The sequence below is a fragment of the Tubulanus polymorphus genome, chromosome 11, assembly GCF_964204645.1.
Source record: "Tubulanus polymorphus chromosome 11, tnTubPoly1.2, whole genome shotgun sequence".
NCBI classification, from domain to species: domain Eukaryota; kingdom Metazoa; phylum Nemertea; class Palaeonemertea; order Tubulaniformes; family Tubulanidae; genus Tubulanus; species Tubulanus polymorphus.
Genome location: NC_134035.1, coordinates 7648660 through 7668206, shown reverse-complemented (window position 1 = coordinate 7668206; position 19547 = coordinate 7648660). Strand labels below are relative to the sequence as shown.

At 37.6% G+C, this 19547-nt stretch overlaps 1 protein-coding gene across 1 annotated transcript; it reads left to right on the top strand.

The window, feature by feature from the left end:
• Positions 1-2397: 2397 nt before the first annotated feature.
• On the top strand, positions 2398-12052 carry LOC141912682 (ER degradation-enhancing alpha-mannosidase-like protein 2). Its single transcript, XM_074804012.1, has 11 exons — positions 2398-2588; positions 3200-3319; positions 3790-3900; positions 4256-4398; positions 4763-4888; positions 5350-5561; positions 6752-6893; positions 8907-9031; positions 9454-9598; positions 10104-10225; positions 10836-12052. Exons 2-11 carry the CDS (start codon positions 3207-3209, stop codon positions 11445-11447), a joined length of 1851 nt encoding a protein of 616 aa, XP_074660113.1. The 5' UTR covers positions 2398-2588; positions 3200-3206; the 3' UTR covers positions 11448-12052.
• Positions 12053-19547: the final 7495 nt, after the last annotated feature.

Sequence of the window (19547 nt, the reverse complement as noted above, 5' to 3'; positions counted from 1 at the left end):
GATAGAAATGACTTTTAGTTGATTGTTTTGATGAATTTGACTTTTTGAGACATTCGCTGGATTTTAGTTCCACAAGAATTCACCGACATGTCGCTCGATGCAACTAGCTCGTTACGAGATTCCGTCCATTCGTTTCCAAGTTTGATTGATAGGCCCTCTCGAGGATTTTCGGAACATTTACGTAATACGTACATCTTAATGAATCATCAATCACACGCGGTACACTTTTGAAAAAAGGTTGGGTTATTTACACTGTTCGCCCAACGTCATCTTTAGCCAAATCCATAGTATTTAAGCTTGACACTTAGGGCTTGACACGCATAGTATTTAAGCTTTTTTTCTCGGTAATCCTTCAAACTGCGACTAGAAAAATTCTCAACGGTGGAAATGACATCCGCCTAATAATGCGACACTTCTTAAGTGTGAGTATTGTTACTTCCAGCGGCTCTGTCATCGACGGTAAATCTGACATCGGAATACACCATAAAAAATACCGCAACTACCAGTATGTTTATTACCATCACGACGATACATAAAGTATTATGACTCCACGTTAGGTTTGAGTTCCACATGGTGATGATGTTCCGATCGTGCGATGATCTTGGAAACTAAAAGACTGATATAACGGTCAACGCAACGTGGTACATATCGCTGGTTCTCATAGCAGATGGGTTTAATGACCATGAAACTGTCTATTCATTTCTAATAAAATCCGTATTCCTTGCAATCCATTCAACTTCAGTCCATGTAACTGCTGGCTTTCATTTGATGAATTACTGATAAAATCATTGATCGACGCTGTGTAACTGCTGGCTTCCTTTCAATGAAAACTTCCCCGATGAATTTGAAACACCATTTTACAAATACCATACAGCTGTATACAAACACTATTCTAGTCATTTATCTGTGAATTCCTTATATATGTTTTAAATGCATGTATTGCATTGAAAATGTCTCACGACAGCGATTTCTTGTTTGTGAACTATTTGCCCGAACAAGAATACACGTATGGTATTTAATTTGTATACTGTTGATTAATGATAACCATTAGTAACGAACGTACAATGATTGGTGTTAGTTAGAATTATAAACCCGGTTTATGTGAAGAGTTCAGTTTTGCAAAGACAAAAGACGTTTTAAAAATTGTGTTATTATATATGTCAGTTTGACTGACCTAATCCAAGTAAATTTGGTCCACGGACACCCAATAAATACGTTGGTGTTTCTTACGGTTCGTGGGAACGGGGAAAACCGCTCGACCTGGTTCTTAATCTTTCCCAGATCAGTGGATGTCATCAAACATACATATGCACCAGGTATTTCGAATCAGTTTCTGGATTTCCGCAGTTCTTAAGCTTGGTTTGAAAAAGAAAAGTTCTGGATACTTTCAAGTCGAACTCTTCGCGAGATATGTACGAATAATAAGTTTTGCATGTTCCTAATATACTTGTGCATTTTAGTTATACTATTACTGAAAATACTATGAGAAGTGACTGCAGTGACCTGATAAAAAAATCTCAGTGTAGAGTTAACGAATAAAGACCCACGGGATCTGTAGAAACAGTTCATTTCCCTTATAATTACAACGAAAAATACATTGTATTCTTTGTTCCTCTGGGGTAAAAAATATTTTCCCCTGCACCGGTGCACTAAAGGGGTTACTTTGAACAGTTCAAAGTATGCACTATTTTTCTGGGGATAACATATGAATGCCAGTGAGCTGCACTGGTTGAGTCGTCATATTCCTCGGTCTTAGGTCGTAAAAACCTGTATTTCGGCAGGCAAATTCATGGCCATCTTTTGAAGAAAATAGATTGCAGCTAAATGGATTTTTATGTGACTATTAGTATTTAGATTTTTGAATATGCCAATCCTGAGGTAGGAAGGCGAAAGTTTTACTTCAGAAGATTTTCATACTCTCACTGAGGATTTATTAAAGTGTTAGCCGTGGCACTTGGCGGTAAGCCTAGCGGCCTATTCTTAGTGTAGAGGAGAATAAAGGCAGTGTTTGTCTCAAGATGCTGGAATAGTAAGAACGTGTTTTTATTAGCTGAATCGATCCGCACCTGGCATTAATTTGAAATTAATCTGTAAGTATACTTATACAGATTAATCTGTATCTTACAGATTAATCTGTATCTTACAGATTAATTTCCGGGAAATGGCACCGGCTACGCCGTGAAAAATACTACTTTTTAGGCGCGTTTGACCGGGGCATATTGAATCAAAAATTCAAAGTGATATTAAAGAATATTCTACATTTCAATTTATTCATTTCTACATTTGAGAACTACATTTTCTAGGTTTGCGATGACGGCCAGGCGGCGGGTTACACATTGTTCCAGAACCGCATTTTAGATCTTACAGTCGAAGCCCAACTTTAGACTTAACCGATTTTGCAGGCTTGGAACGAGTGATCAGCGTCATTTCCGGGTTTCTGCTAAAATAAAAATTGATTTAGAGAGGGACATACAAAAAACAATTCATTACTGATTGTAGTTTCATGAACTTAGTGACCAATATATATTGAGAACAACAGTCTTTGAAACTAGGCCTCTATAGTGATAAGCTGATCATCTTCTTTTTTGGTAATACCGATTTTCCGCTTAAAAACGTTGCCGGCAAAATCCACCCCAACGTCAATTGAATTCAAACGAGATTTATTCGATTCTAGTGTTTAATTAAATATAGCATATACAGCTAGGCTACTTGAGCCTTTCATAAACCACCGCAGTCAGGTTACTGTCTTATTTCTAAACCGCAGTCAGGTTACTGTCTAAGTCGTAATCAGGTTACTGTCTAAACCGCATTCAGATTACTGTTTAAACTGCAGTCTGGTTACTGTCTAAACTGTAGTCAGATTACTGTCTAAACTGCAGTCAGGTTACTGTCTTAACCGCAGTCAGAGTACTGTCTAAACCGTAGTCAGGTTACTGTCTAAACCGCAGTCAGATTACTGTCTAAACCCGTAATCAGGTTACTGTCTAAACTGCAATTACATTACTGTCTAAACCTTAGTCAGATTACTGTCAAAACCGCAGTCAGATTACTGTCTAGACCGTAGTCAGGTTACTGTCTAAACCACAGTCAGGTTACTGTCTAAACCGCAGTCAGGTTGCTGCCTAAACTGCAGTGGGCATGGGGTATAATAATTGACATGCAATTTGATTGATGCTAGAAATTTCTAATTCATTTTCAGTGAAAAAATGTTCATCATGTTGAAGTGTATATTAAGAGTGGTCATTGCGATACCATTGCTGTCATTGATAACGGCGGTCAATGTACACAGATTCACCGATAATGATTTTAGAATTTACAAGTAAGTGCTTAAACTCTGCCTATGCGTGTGACTGGCTGCTGGGTAAAAAGTCTTATAAATTGAATAACGAATTCAGATTTTCGTTTTTGTTTATCGTGAATGCCTTTTGGATTAGGCTATGCCTGAAATTACGATGTATCACATTGTTAACTGTTTTATTTAGGATGCGATATTTGTATAGGCATTACTTTAAGCCGTCTAAAACTTTTAAAGTTGTTTAACCTTATTTATGCGTATAGTACTCACAGATATTGATTAAGTATGATCTATGAATTTGCTTAAAAACCTAAAAGGTTTTTCTACAACAAATTGTGACCCGAATTGAACTGCCAGAAAATATTTCAACTGAACTGAATGTATTCATTGAAAATGCTTCGGAAAAGGAGGGCAGTGAATGTCAATGATCAGTGAGGTCAGTGAATCTATGATTAACCTTGTAGTGTGTTTTTCACAATTCTCCTTTGTTCCAGGGATAGAGCCAAAAATATGTTTGCCCATGCTTACAATGGTTACATGAATAATGCATACCCTTATGATGAACTGCGACCTTTGACTTGTGATGGGCATGATACGTGGGGCAGGTAATTATGATTTAAACTAGGCACTAATACTCATTGCCTATATTATCAGATTTATAAAGAACAAGTTGGCTCCTTAGAATTTGGTTACCATTTTTGAGGAATTTATTGCTGCTGAATTCCATTCTCTCTTGGCAGAGGTTGGCACTTTCATGGCATTGTAGACTGATGTATTTTGAACTCCTGCGCCCACCAAAATCGATTTAAGATCATTTAACTGGTTTTCATTTGTTAGATTGGTTATAGAACCAAACTGTGCTTAGACCGGTCTTCACGGTGTTGTTATTGTACCTTAAGAACAGTAACCTCTGGCGTAATTGACTTAAATGATTAAATTATGTGTGACTTTTATTAACAGTTTTTCATTGACTCTAATCGACGCTCTGGATACGCTGGCTATAATGGGCAATTGTTCAGAGTTTAATCGCGTCACTGAGTTCGTGAAGAAAGTCGATTTCGACATGGATATCAACGCTTCGGTATTCGAAACGAACATCAGAGGTAAGAAACATTGAAATAAGCTTGTTTGTTGTAGACCGTTATCCGGTATTTTTGACAATTGTAGATAAAGTACTGAAAAAATGATTTACGATAGATAGAACATAAATAAAACCAACTAAGAATGGAAAAATTAAAACATACCAGATTTTTATATTAAGAGGAAAATACCGTGAAAAATGATTTCCAAACCATTGTGTATATTGATAAACCTTATTCATGCGATTAACTTAACCAACAAAAAAAAGCTTGAATAAAGTACACGTATAGGCCTATTCTGTTTTAAAAATTGGAACGGCGTTATTAGACATTCTAATCATAGAGAGACCTTGCACTTGAAGTTTGTTTATTCATTCACTATTTGCAGTTGTTGGTGGGTTGCTGTCTGCTCATTTACTGTCAAATCGCTGTCAGGTTAAACTCAACGATGGCTGGCCATGCTCCGGTCCTCTACTCGACCTCGCTGAGAATGTGGCTCGTCGTCTTCTGCCAGGTAATTCCCAGCGCAACTCTTTCATATTGTATACCTTGTTTTCCACGAATACTATATCATCTGCAGTCGTAATCAAAAGGCAACCGTTGATAACAAGAAAAATTATGGTTTCAAGACGAATTCAATAAAATCCCACGCCTGATGTATTAAATTGATTATAAAATGTTAAGGTGTGAGCACTATGACACACTTTGAGTGCCATCTTCCGATAAACAGCCCTATGGTACACCACAAATCTTGCATTTGGTCAACATTTGTAGAGGATATATGAGAGTCGGTATTACCGGTGACTATTTGGTATCTTACGTTAGTTGCAGTATAGGGAATATTTGTACATCCCATCTTTAGAGAAACGATAGAGAATGTTATTTAGGACTAAAGGAAGATCTTCTTTTTTTTTCAATTTTTGAAAAATTCTGGGAATAATATAATCAAGTGTTTCTGTATTTTTTCGTTTAAAGCTTTTCAGACGAAAACCGGAATGCCGTACGGAACCGTAAATCTACGACACGGTATTCCGAAGGATGAAACGTCAGTGACTTGTACGGCAGGTGTCGGTACGTTCATCGTAGAATTCGGTACGTTAAGTCGTCTGACCGGTGATCCCGTATTCGAAGAGGTCGCGCTGAAGGCACTCGATGGATTGTGGAATAGTCGTTCAGAAATCGGTTTGGTACGTTAATTTAGAATACACCATAAGTAATATCCATATTAGATTAAATTAATCCTGAATAGCTGTTTTACTGCTTTTACGGACAAAGTGAAATTGGATATCGTGTTAGTATGAACTACATGTACGACATAATAGCAAAGTTGCTGTTGTTTAGACCTAGTTCTGTGATGTATATGGACTATGTGTGGACTATTGGGCTCAAAGTTACTGTTGTTTAGACCTAGCTCTAAGATGTATATGGATTATTGGGCTCAAAGTTGCTGATTAACACCTAAGGCGTTTTTATTTAAGCAACTTGTATAAAATCGCTTCGCTCCGTCGATTACTGTGACGTGATACAAATCGAATCGCCTTAAATAAATGACCCTACTCTCCACAACCGGAACCTGAAATTTCTGCGATTGAAAAAGCCGCCATTTTGTTTTTGATCTATCACCGAACTCTCCACTGTCGTAGCAAATCGAATCAAAGCGCTTGGATGAGCGATTTGGTCGCGTTGGGTACTCGCGTTGGCAATTTGGTTAAATAAATGGACGTTGTAGGCAAATCGTTGTAGGCGCGTTGCTTGAATAAATGGACGATTCGATCCGTGTTGATTCGAGTTGCTTAAATAAAAACGCCTTTAGTTCTAAGATATATATGGACTATGTATGGACCATTGGGCTCAAAGTTGCTGTTGTTTAGACCTAGATCTAAGATGTATATGGATGATTGGGCTCAAAGTTGCTGTTGTTAAGACTAGTTATAAGATGTATATGGACTATTGGGATCAACGGTGCTGTTGTTTAGACCTAGTTCTAAGATGTATATGGACTATGTATCGACTGTTTGGCTCAAAGTTGCTGTTGTTAAGACCTAGTTCTAAGATGTATATGGACTATTGGGATCAAAGGTGCTGTTGTTTAGACCTAGTTCTAAGATGTATATGGACTATGTATGGACTATTGGGCTCAAAGTTGATGTTGTTTAGACCTAGTTCTAAGATGTATATGAATTATGTATCGACTATTTGGCTCAAAGTTGCTGTTTAGACCTAGTTCTAAGATGTATATGGACTATTGGGTTGTCAAGCTCGATTATCAGTTCCAATCAGTTTTGCTATGAAAACTGAAGTTTGTCCTGGGGTCCTTTCATATGTTATAATGCTGAAATTCACCTCTCAGGTTTAGATGTTTGAATTGTTTTTGTAGGTAGGAAATCATATAGATGTGCAGACAGGTAAATGGACGGCTTTAGATACCGGTATTGGAGCTGGTGTGGATTCTTATTTTGAATATCTCGTCAAAGCATCGATGCTATTCAACAAACCTCATTTATTGCACATGTTTAAAGGTACGCGGTATTCTGTTTTCTACTGATACAAGTACAAATTTTCTTCCAAGAACAAAGCGTTACTGTAATTTTCAGGTCTTATCTTTATTGGTCTATATTATATTAGGGTATATACAGGGTAGAATACATAGATGCTGCCTATGGGAGTAAGGTGTAAACAAGAAAATTAATTTTAGAAAATTATTTGACGCCTGCGAAAAAAATGTATAATTTCTGGGCTAAGCTAATGTGGAATTGCAAATTTGAAATCGAAGTTTTAAGAAATTTGGGGAATGATGAGATTTGGCGATTGGGTAGATGATACAGCGGGTCTTCGACTCTAGTAGTGGTTTAAATTTTTTTATTGAAAATTCTTAATAATTGATCGCGAACTTGCGACCGACTTCATTTACTTATGCCTCTAAGCTGGTCTGCAACTTCATTGCCTCCATGGTTGAAGAACTTCTGATGTCTGCTTCATCATGACTTCGAGCATATCGTGTGGCCTAGCCAGCCGGCCCGGGCCACGGGTTTGGCTGTCACTCGATATCCTAGAGTCTTGAGTCTGGGTGGGTTGAAGTAGACATTGTCATTTAAAATAACATGCTTATGTTGTTCTGTATGAATTACCGGTGTGTCATGTATGTTGTATTAATTTATTTTAAAATTTGTATTTATTGAATTTGGGAATTTTATCCCGAAATTTCAATGTAATAAGGATCAATAAAGAATTGAATTGAATTGTCACCTAATACACATGCCATCAGAGGACGCGGAGCCGTATATGACAGCTATGCTATTATAAATTGCTAATCTCACGAAACCTGCATACTCCTAATATCAAACATATTTTCTAAAACGTTTGAATATTGAAATTATATGTTTACACATTTTCATATTGACCGCTTGTAGCCGCTGATGAAATTCACGCCGGCCCTACACACATCGTAGATAGCTTCGTCATTCCACCGGCATGCCCACGTCAGGGTCTGACTTTTATATCAGACTTCCAAATCGTGTATACATCCGCCATTTAACCGAATAATCCGATTTACTTATCATTTCTATTTATGCCTGCCGCTTCTGATATAATCATACATCCTTTACTATTACAATACGTCTTCTAATGATATTCAATGCAATATAACATTTCGACGTTCAAATATAGGTCATTATATAATCACAGGAAGCCATTCTACATCTATGTCAATAATATTTTGCCAGATAGCTTATTTGTGTACACATAGACCTGTGACGTTTTGCACATCGATTTACGGCTGTCGTTTGTAAAATGACGCTGAATGGTTAACATTGTTAAGGTTTCATAATGGTAACGTTTTATAAGGCGTCAAAAAAATTTATTTTTCATTTCGGTTTATTTGTTCATCGTGTTACTGTTACATATTGAACATCATCAATGCAAAAAATGTAATTTGCAATATTACATTCTCCAGTTGTAATTTTTGAGTCAACTCAAGCTTAGTCAACTCATAATCTAACAGTCAACTCTCTTATTCAATCAACTCATAATCTAACAGTCAACTCTTTTATTCAATCAACTCATAATCTAACAGTCAACTCTCTTATTCAATCAACTCATAATCTAACAGTCAACTCTCTTATTCAATCAACTCAAAATCTAACAGTCAACTCTTTTATTCAATCAACTCATAATCTAACAGTCAACTCTCTTATTCAATCAACTCATAATCTAACAGTCAACTTACTCATTCAATCAACTCATAATCTAACAGTCAACTCTCTTATTCAATCAACTCATAATCTAACAGTCAACTTACTCATTCAATCAACTCATAATCTTTCAGTCAACCGTATAGTTACAGTGAATGAATTAGTTAGCATCGTACGTCTTCTATTTCTAAATGTTTATACATCTTTATATGTTGCACTGCATCAAATCTTGTACAAATGTACTATGAAAATGAAGAGTATTTACAAGAATTGTATTTGTACTTGCTCCGCTACTGTCTTACCTACATGTTTACTGGTGTCTTCTTATTATTTCTATTTCAGAATCGCTCGTTGCCATAGAAAAATACGTGAAAAAAGAAGACTGGTACCTATGGGTGGGAATGAAGAAGGGAACTGTCACTCTGCCAGTATTCCAGTCACTAGATGCCTATTGGCCTGGACTGCAGGTATGCCTAGGCACATATACCGGTAGACTTCTTTTATCAGTGGCAGATTCTATCATCTACAAAATTAAAACCAGCTTAATTCAGATCACCAGAACAAATGAAATTGATCTGGTTTACGAGAAATGGGGATTAGACATTGTTATACATTATATATAGCTGGACTGTCAATAACATTTAGATTTCTTTGAAGTCTGGATTAAGCTGGTTCTGATTATGAGGGTTGGACTGTACAATATAAATCTATCTAGAACAAAATGGTTTTGAATCTCAACTACAAGAATGATTTAACTATAAGATTCTTTTGTTGAAAATCCGTTGTATATTCGTTTTCATTTTTGACTCACTTTTTTCGATGCTGGGAAAATTTGTCAGCGATAATTCCGATCGAGTCTTGACGGTTTTTTTTAACGAATATCTTGCAGAGTTTACTCGGGGATATCGATAAAGCGATGAAAACTATTCATAACTATCACCAGGTGTGGACGCAATTCGGCGCCGTGCCAGAGTTTTATAACATCCCGAAAGCGGAGGTTCACAGTAACAGAGAAAGCTATCCCCTTCGACCAGGTATAGTGTACACTGGTATTTCTGCAAGTAAACATCCGCATTTTCGTTCTTCCTGGTGCCAAATGGGCTTTTGCCCACCCCTGATCATCTGTACACATCTTAAATTCCTTTTTAAGCATGAAAAAAAAAATATATATACGTATCCTGGTAGGCAGAAATATGGTAGAATGATTACTAGCCAATCCAAGGAATGAATGAATTCATTTTCATTATAGCTCACGATATCAAAAATGTATATAAATTTCTTAAATAGGATGTTTTGTTTGTATAATTTTCACATTATTGATATAAACATTGTATTAGAATTCAGGATCCAGTCCTGTAATTCTCAGGTGGAGATTTGTCACAATAGAGTGAATTCATTGTAAGTGAACTTATCTCTAACTTAAGAGTCAAACTGAACTGAGAACTACTGAACTGCGATATACGTGAATTAAGGACTGCAAACATGCCTAATTCTAGTATCGGCTATTGTTATAGTTTGATTTCAATTTAATCGTTTCAGAATTAGCTGAAAGCGTTATGTATCTGTATCGAGCTACGAATGACCCGTATTTATTACAAGTGGCCGTAGATATGTTAGAGGCGATCGAGACAACGACAAAAACTAAATGCGGATATGCGACGGTAAATATATTTGTTTTCGGGCCACATGACCTTGAAGGGGTCGAAATTCAAAATGTTGTTGTGACAAAATTTAGATTTTGGCACAGATCCAAAATTTCGAGCATCAGTCCGAGAACCGTTGTCGCCTATGGCTTGTTATAACACTTTTTATCGGGTATCCCCAAAAAAGTGAACCTTTTGAAGCCTGATAAATGAAATGGAGGAATATGTTGATGCGTTGAAAATGCATGCGTGGGAGTGGGCAAATGACTTGAATGAACATTCTTGATATAACAGGGCCAAATCCATAGTACAATGGAACCTCGTTACAACGAACTTCACGGTGGCCAGAAAATCTGTTCGTTATAACTGATAGTTCGTTGTATCCAGTATGAAATCAATTAGATTTTCTTACTTGGGACGAAATTCTATATTTGTTATATCCGATGAATCGTTGTATCCGAGTTCATTATAACAAGGTTCCACTGTACTTGTCTTAGAATTTAAGATCAATAATTAAATCTAATGTGATCATGATTTCGTAAGCGGGCGTAAAATCGACTTAAAACCGTTTATCTTTTCTCCGTAGATTTATTGAAAATAACAATTTGACTTTTCATTCTACTTTCAGATAAAAAACGTAAACAATTTGTCACTGGAGAATCGAATGGAGTCGTTCTTTTTGGCCGAGACGATCAAATACCTGTACTTGACGTTCGACCGCGACAACTTCATAAACGCGGACGGCAGCCGCGGAACGTTGATCAATACGCCGAACGGAGAATGCGTCATCGGCGCCGGCGGTTATATCTTCAACACGGAAGCGCACCCGATCGACGCCGGCGCCGTGCATTGTTGCAGCGCCGAGAAAAAACGCGGCGACGAAACCATTCAACGTATGCACGACGATATCGATTTGTTGTCGCTTTTGAACATCGAGAAGGCGAGGCGGCGTAGCGCCGGGGGTGAACAAAAATACGACGACACGACGTATGAATTTCATCTTCGTAAAACGGTATTAACGAAAACGCAGCCCGCGACGTTGACTTCTTGTAAATCGTCGATTCCGTTTGTAACGGCGCCCGCGCGTCCTCCCCCTGTCGCGCCGACCGACGAGCGTTTCGCGCGACGAACTAATTTCACCGAATGGCAACGCAAGAATAGCGATTATTCGATACTGTCATGCCCGGTTCAACCGTTTCACTCGCGCTTGTCAATTATGGGTGAAATTTTCGATAATTAGAAAATTTGATATGCCAAATGGACGATGATTTACAGAAAAATTGCACAGTCACTTCATGCTAATTGATATTTTTTTGAAATACGTGTGACGTGAAACGGCATTTAGCTAAACAATGCAATCTCAATGCAAGAACCCCCGAATCCGTCCCGGAATAAATGGAGGTGTTCTGACGATGGATAGTTTTTGTAGCGATGGTAGAATATGTAGTGTATGTACTTGTAATATTTACCGGTATATTGCTAAGTATTGCAATCCCTATATGACCTAGTTATCGATCTAAGCATGGGCTTATAAACTAGATACGTCAATTATGTAAGATAACTCCTCGGTAATGCGATCACTATGAAGAAAAGTCGAAATAAAAAAGAAGCTTTAACACGTGTTGAATTTCTAGTCATAAAATTACATATTGATAAATGTATTGAAATGTTTGGTGGTTATTCGCTCATTACGCAGGGATATATGCGTGTAGATTGTTATATATAATGTATCCTTGTACGTATTTATCAGCCGAGGGTAGTCGACTGTCAGCCGAGGGTAGTCGACTGTCAGCCAAGGGTAGTCGACTGTCAGCCAAGGGTAGTCGGCTTGGTGAAATGAATAAAACGCTGGAAATATTTTATTAAAATAAAATTCGTTGATTAACGAACACACGAGGTTTAGTTGTGTTAATTTATGCTTGTTTAATCGGAAATACAGTCGGAATGTAGCGAGTCGTCATTTTGCTAATAACGCGGCTGGTTTGGTTTTCGTTGTTTCTTTTTAAGCTCTTTACATTAAAACATCGACGATTAGGTTACTTACTACAGATCCCCATCGAAAAGTTTTCGTCGACCACCAGCGGGGATCATTACGGGTTAGAAACAACCTGCCGCCTGTGAGTCGAGCGCTCTAATCAACTACGCTATCGGCTCGGATCAATGAATAAAACACTAGTTTTACAAGGGTGTTCGAATAGAAGTTGTATTTTGAAGAATGACATTCGAAATGAAGCCTTTTTTCAAAATTTTCATCAAGTATCCAGACCTCTTACTAAGTCCAAGAAATGATTTCAGGGAGGGGGGATTTCAGGTGGTATAGATGACACGTTTGTATGAATTTGTGCTGAAAATAAATAATTTTTCAGGAATTAAGAACCAAAAATCGGTACTATTTTTGATACATACCGAGAAAGTATCAAAACATTTGGAAACGCGTTGAGTTTATTTTTCTATTTTAACACACTACATACAATTAAAGCAACGACTGTTGAAATGTATCGTCAATTCCAAGCCAAGAAGAGCTGGGTCGGTACAAGAAATTGAATTGCACTTGGAAGAAAATAGCCTTGCGACTCATTTGGTGAGTGAAATAAGGCTTTTTACCTCTCTTTTTAAAGGGAGGTAAACATTTCCCTGTCGCCCTCAGCACTTTTCCAAAACTGGCCTATGAGAAACAAGGGTATTTCTTTGCGTGGCCTTTTGTTTATCCACCCATGACCAAACAACACACTCGATATTTTTTTATTGAGAGAATCAGAGAGTCTGTTTACAAAACGTTGTTTCGAAGAACGTTGCGTTTGATTGCAACTGTTAACTCAAGTTCATTCATGTTCGAAGGATTTCATGTTCACGAAGGAGTAAAAACGTCAAAACATAGCCTACCCTTGACCTTCGAGGGGTTTGGTGTACATAGGTAACTAAACTAACCTGTTAATAAAGTAAAACATTTTATTCTACCCCATTTCCTCATTTGTAACGTGAATGAATATATCCGGACGTTTTATGAAGAATATCGCAGGGTATTGAAAGAAACAAACATAATAAGACGTGGGCCTCCGCGGCCAGTTTTATAGACTGGTATTATCTCCAGTTGAAAATGAATTGAATTAGCCCTCGGGTTAAAGATCATACGGCCAGTGACTATAAAACCCCAGGGGTCACTGCCAGTCGATGGAGGAACCTGGATTGAGTTTAAGAGACCCACATTAAGGACATGCCGGCGGCTGTTGACGGAGAACGTTTTTTTGCCAAATTTGCGATACTACACTATCCGATGCTCGTTTAGGATCAGTTTCTAGGTATTCTGTCAAAATTATCTATCGATCCATCTTCGGCGGGTAGACAACTTTTTCCATACCGCCAAAACTCCGCCGGGAGTCGATCGTCTGCGGTTAACCAGCCAACCAGCTGATCGAGAACACATAGGAACCTGTTGATTAGCTCTCAGAAAAAAAACCAAAACACGCTATAAAACCGACAAAAGTCTGACGATTACAAGTTGTCGATACAATTTACGTAAATCGGCGTGTTGGATACGTGCCAACAGAAGCTAAATCAAAGCACCGGCTCAACGCACTGTGGGGTGATACGTTTTTACTTTGCACCTATTGCCTTTGCCAAAGTCGACGCGTTGAATTCAGACACCGCGAAAAAAATCGAAGAAACAGAATACGTCAATCTTTCTTTGTGAAATAGGTTCCCGCTGATAAATCTAACATCGGTTCATTCACTGGCGATACGTCAGTCAATAAAGCGAACAAATCTTTGATAAGCGATTTAAAAAATAAATGGAGCGATTTTTTATCCCGACGGAGCACTGTACAACAAACTTTTTTCATTACGAGGTTTTCATTACTACACCTTTTCCTCGGAAAACACGGTGTATTGGATGGAAAGTGGTTGGTAGTTTTTTTCGCAAAATTACAACCATATCTTACAACGAGAAATAGCTCTTTCCATCTCAGACAAGGCAACTTAAGATTTCAAGAAAGAAATTTATTTGTACAACTCTAGCACAAAAATGATATATCTAAATAACCCGATTTCCAGTTTGATTGAAATAAACTTTACAAATTGTCAACGATCATTTTGATCGTGATGTATATACATGTTAGGCCTATATTGATCGAATTTGTACCCAAAGACCAGAAAGCGCTCCGTAATGATAATAGTCATTTTCAAACAAAATGTCCGGCAGTCCATTTCAGAAAAATATGAGGTATTAAAATAGGCCCTGGTCCATTTCTCCAAGCTTTTGGAAAATGGACCAACATGCAATGCTGACCGGTTAATAAGTCCAGTCATTATTCTTATATTTGTTTCCAACAGGTAACAGAACAGCTTCAAATGATCCGTCATAGGTCTCTATTCTCAGCCCCGGCTGAATTATATTTTCATAGCATTTCATCGGGCATCATGTCGGAGCAGGTCGGGCTCAGCAGTTTGCGACGTAATCTGTACACGAAATGATTGCAGTTGTTCGACAGAAGTTTGTGCGGTCCGGTAACGCTTTCGTACGTTCTCGTGAAATGTTCGACGTCAGCTTGGGTGCAGTTGACGCTTCGTCCTGCCGGCAGTCGATTCCAGGTCAACGGGCAATGCTGCGAAAACGGTCTCGGTCCGATGTGTGCCCTTCAAAAACAAACGATCATCAGGTTGAATCATATGTGGATGATATTAGTATATTTTGAATTAAAAAAGAATTTCAACTGATATCGTGGAATCTCTTCATTTCATCGTAAGTATTAGCCAATTTGAAAATTATCAGAATTGAACTGCGGTTACGTTGGTTTTTCACAGAAATTCGGAATCTGTTGAAAAAAAATCTATGCGATTTGTCGTATTGAATTTGTATTGTTTTCATCAAAGTTTGACCAGGGCGATCGATATTCAACTGATTCGTACTTAATTTCCGAATATGATGGAATTGTCGTGCAAATTGATTATAGTAATGAATACAATAGACATCTTACGTTCCAAGTCCGACGCCCCATTCGAAGAATGTTTTTTTGAAGTAAATCATTCGATGAGCTTGAGGCAATATTCTACGCGAACGGTCAAGGCCATCTGCGACATCAAATGTTCGTTTGGCGCGCTCTAACGTCGATGACCGCAGCGCCTGCGATGCTCCCAATATACACAGCATACTCTGACGAGGAATCCAGTAGGCCAGTTGACCGGTTTTCATAGGAGGGCGGAACCGTCGCACTCTCCTGGTCGCTTCGGTGCGGCGCGGTCGTTGAGAAAAACACAGTTGACAGAACAGAACGCACAATACAACGATCACCACGAAATGAGAGGTCGACTGAAAACAAAATTCATATTTGCCTTATTAGAATCAAGAAGAAAGAAATCGATAAATAAGAAATCAATAGTTCCCATTTACCGGTTTTAATCGATTGCAAGGACATATTATAGTGATCTAGGTGTAATTTGCAAGGTGGTCACTTGATATACGTTCGATTTATGAATTAGAAAATATAGATACGTTCGATTTTTCAATGAAAAAAATATATTGGTCGCCATTCTTTATCCATAAATGATTTCATTTAAAATGAATAAATTGATAAACTAAGAAATTTCTCTATTCACTTGCCGATTCACTCAGGGAATTTTGTGTGTTATAACATTTTAACTTTTAACAATGCCGTAGCCAATAAACCCCAGAACTTACACATAATTACATATAAACTGAATACCGCACTTTTGTATATTTACTCGAAATATCCGTTAACATAGAATTCATTAATATGATCAATCTAAGAAATATATAAAAACAATTAATTTCCACTCAAAAATTTTCCATTCAATGTGCCCTTGTAAAAGTTTCTTTTTCTCGGCTCTCACGCGTAGTTCTTCCTGATTGTAGGTAATTATCTGTTTTTCTTGGACTTGTACCAGCCGTGTGTGGTTTTTTCCATCACACGCACAGCCGGTTTGTAGGGTGCCTATTTTTAACTCGTTAATGAACCCAGTCGTTCATTGGGTGAAATGAACGTGACTGAAAATCATCCGAGGCGGTTCGTTTACATTTTAGCAGTTTTCAGCGAAACTACGAATGATTTATCTTCGAAAAGAATCGAAATAACCGTTTATTTAAAGAAAGGTAATCATTCAGGTTTATGGCGGCCGTGTACCAATTCAAGTTTTAGACTTTTCTTTAAAGTATATCTTAGAATTAATTTTATTTTTGACTGAAGGTTTGAAACAAACGTCGGAAAGAAAAATAGACGCAACTACAAGTTTCATTTGGCGAATCTTATCGGTGTCCATTTCTAGAATCGGGTAATCTGTATAACATAACTCAGTTTCGCATTTTCTACAGATCGGAAGACAATTTTTCTTTAGAAATCGTTTTGATTTAATATCTACAATTTCTACATATGATTTTGAATGTAATTGATTTAATTAACATGTTAAATCGATCAGAATCATAAGTAAAACCATTTGAAGTGTCGCACTGTTACGCATATACGACGTGTACAAACCGCTGACTATGTCGGGTCTACTTGTTTGCACGCTTGCTTTCTACGGACAAGACCCGGGTTCGATCCTCGGATGGTGCACGTAATTTCACTCTAATGGTCGTTACAGCAGCATTCCATTGAACATCTCATCAACTTATGTTTGGCGATGGCCTATAAGACGCACACGTGTATGCGTTGTTTTCTGAAGTTCATTCTACATTCATGAATACATAAACATATATTTTGATTTTCATAGTGACCAATGTAAATTTGAAACTCTTAAATTGTAAATCAATTCATACCTTTTTGGAACAATATTTAGGAAATCTGGGAAATCATGACACATATACTAAATTCGTGAATATGTAAACGTGGTTTTCATAGTGAATAATAGACATTTGAAACTCGTATACAATGCATATTCATCGGAATCAAGATATACGTAAGTGAATGAAAACAAGAAAATATACAAAATACATAAATAAATGCATCCTGACGTGCACATTTTTGTTATGAACAATACCAAATTCTTTTTATCGTTCGTCGAAGGTTACGTTTTTATTCAAAGTTTGGAGCAGCATGAAATTTGTCAACATTTTGCGAAACATTTTTGCTGTCCATTTTTTCTTCGCAGAGGAAACTGATTGTGAAGATGTAACTTTTGGAGACAATATATGTAAAAATTTGGGTTTTATATGTACAATTAGAAATTGAATTGATAATGATGATTATAACATTTATACTGCTCTCCTCTTCGTATTAGAGCGATTTACGCGAAATACACGTACATCATCATAATTCAATAAAACGTTGTTTAAAAAGGTGAATTTTTACACCTAAAATTCTAGAGCGGTTGAAATATTTGAAACACGCCCAGATTAAATCGTAAAACCTGAATTAAAAACTGAATTTCGTCAATTTCTGAATTCTTTTATTTAAACCACTGGTTTTAGACGACAACCAGAAATGAAGTTAGAAATAAACTTAGGAAATTGATGACGGAAAAGCAGTTCAGAAATTGTAGCTCAAAGAACGGTTGGCGGTCAAGTGCTAATAAGTACAGTTGTATAGTTTTTGAAAGTTTCAACTGTCAGAGATGAAAAATTTATGTGCATTATTACTGAACGATCATTCGCAATAATGATTAGGAGAAAACACAAAAATAGTTACACAATTATGCAACCAAGTTAATTATCAAAATATATTCAAATTACACTGATGAAATTATTGACGCTTACCGTTTTCATTTTATCCGATTTTCACTAGTGTAAGAGGACCCTGAGAAACAATGTTTATTTGAGTTAATCGTGTGACGGAATGAAGCGTGGATCACTGGTGTGTGTTTGATCAGGCGGTTCGCTGTAAATTACGTTTTACCTCCCTGACTGCGTCTGATTATGCCGTCAGAGCTCTGCGTGTGTTCTCGCGCGCTCTCTCTCTCTCTTTCAAATCAAAATCAGACCGTAATCCGGACTACAGCAATCACTCTGAACCGTCGGGCAATTAGCCTTTCTTTTAACTGTTTAGAACAAATCAACCGTACTTTGAAAAGTTACAGTAGATGCAAAACCTTTTTTTGTTGACGTAAGCGACGGAGTTCATCGGCATTTTCTCGAAAGGATTTGATTGCTATTATGCAAGAAAACGATGATTATGACCAAGGAAATGCCGACGAACACACCTCTGCCGCTTACGTCAACAAAAAGGTCTCGTCTCACGTTACCCGTGGTCTCAAGTATCCCCATCCCACTGTACATGTTGGTGGCTTACTCAGACTAAGAGTAATTAGTGATCATTCTTGAGATTTTTCAAAAGTAATTTCATACCACCTTCGACTATTCTAGGCACATATGGTCTCTGTTCATAACTGTCAATATGATATTTTCTTTTTGCTAAAAATTGTACGTAGTTTTATACCTCTAAACCTCGAGCAAAATAGCTCCATATGATGGGAAATGAAGCGTCCTTAGACTGAACGTTTGAATTTGTCAGATGTTTGATTCTTAGGTTATTTTGCAATTGAATCAACCGTGGCGATTAACTTCATCACCGTACGGATAATACAATGATTATAGTGGGAAGAATGATCGCGGTTTGGCAAAAATCCCGACAATTCATTCTGTGAATTCGTAGCGTAATACGTACACTCCAAATACGCAAAATGTCTAGAAATCACCTTTGTATCAACATCTGGCTTCGTGATATTGTAATAGTTTTCTGTATAGGAACGAGCTTTTCCTTACTTATTGGCACATTCTAATTTTCGACGATATCGTTATTCTAAATAACGGCTGGGAAGAAGATTTCGAAAGTCCACCATAATGAAATAGGTCCTATAGGTCATACTCGCTTCTATAGTATCTTCTACAGAGAATTTGGGAAACCGTTAGGCCATGATACCGTTAAGTCGCGAATGGTACTTGACGTAAAATGGAGGGCCACAGTTGAGGAGAAATAACACGCACCCATGGTTATACACATACGCACTATTTCTGCTGGCCAAAAAATCCCTTGGAGCAGTTCTCAAAGGTTGGTAAGAGTTAGATATCAGTAATTTTTGGCAAGCCCCCCGGCCCTGATTGATTAAGTCAGTATGTGCTCATATTCTTGTACAAACTAACTATTTTTCTGATGGGCGTTGGTCAAAACGCCCTGGGGCCAGTTGCTCAAATGTTGGTTAAAGTTAACTTCAATAAATTTCTAGCAACTGTCCCTAGTTCGCTACCGTGTAGAGGGCAGCCTATGCGCCATCTTTGATAGCTCACGATATAGCGCTCGATGTAGGCAGCACATTTTTTCATTCAAATGCGGACCACGCAGAGCAATACAAGGCGGCTCGTGCATTGAGGCACTCTGATGATTGGATCTGTTTC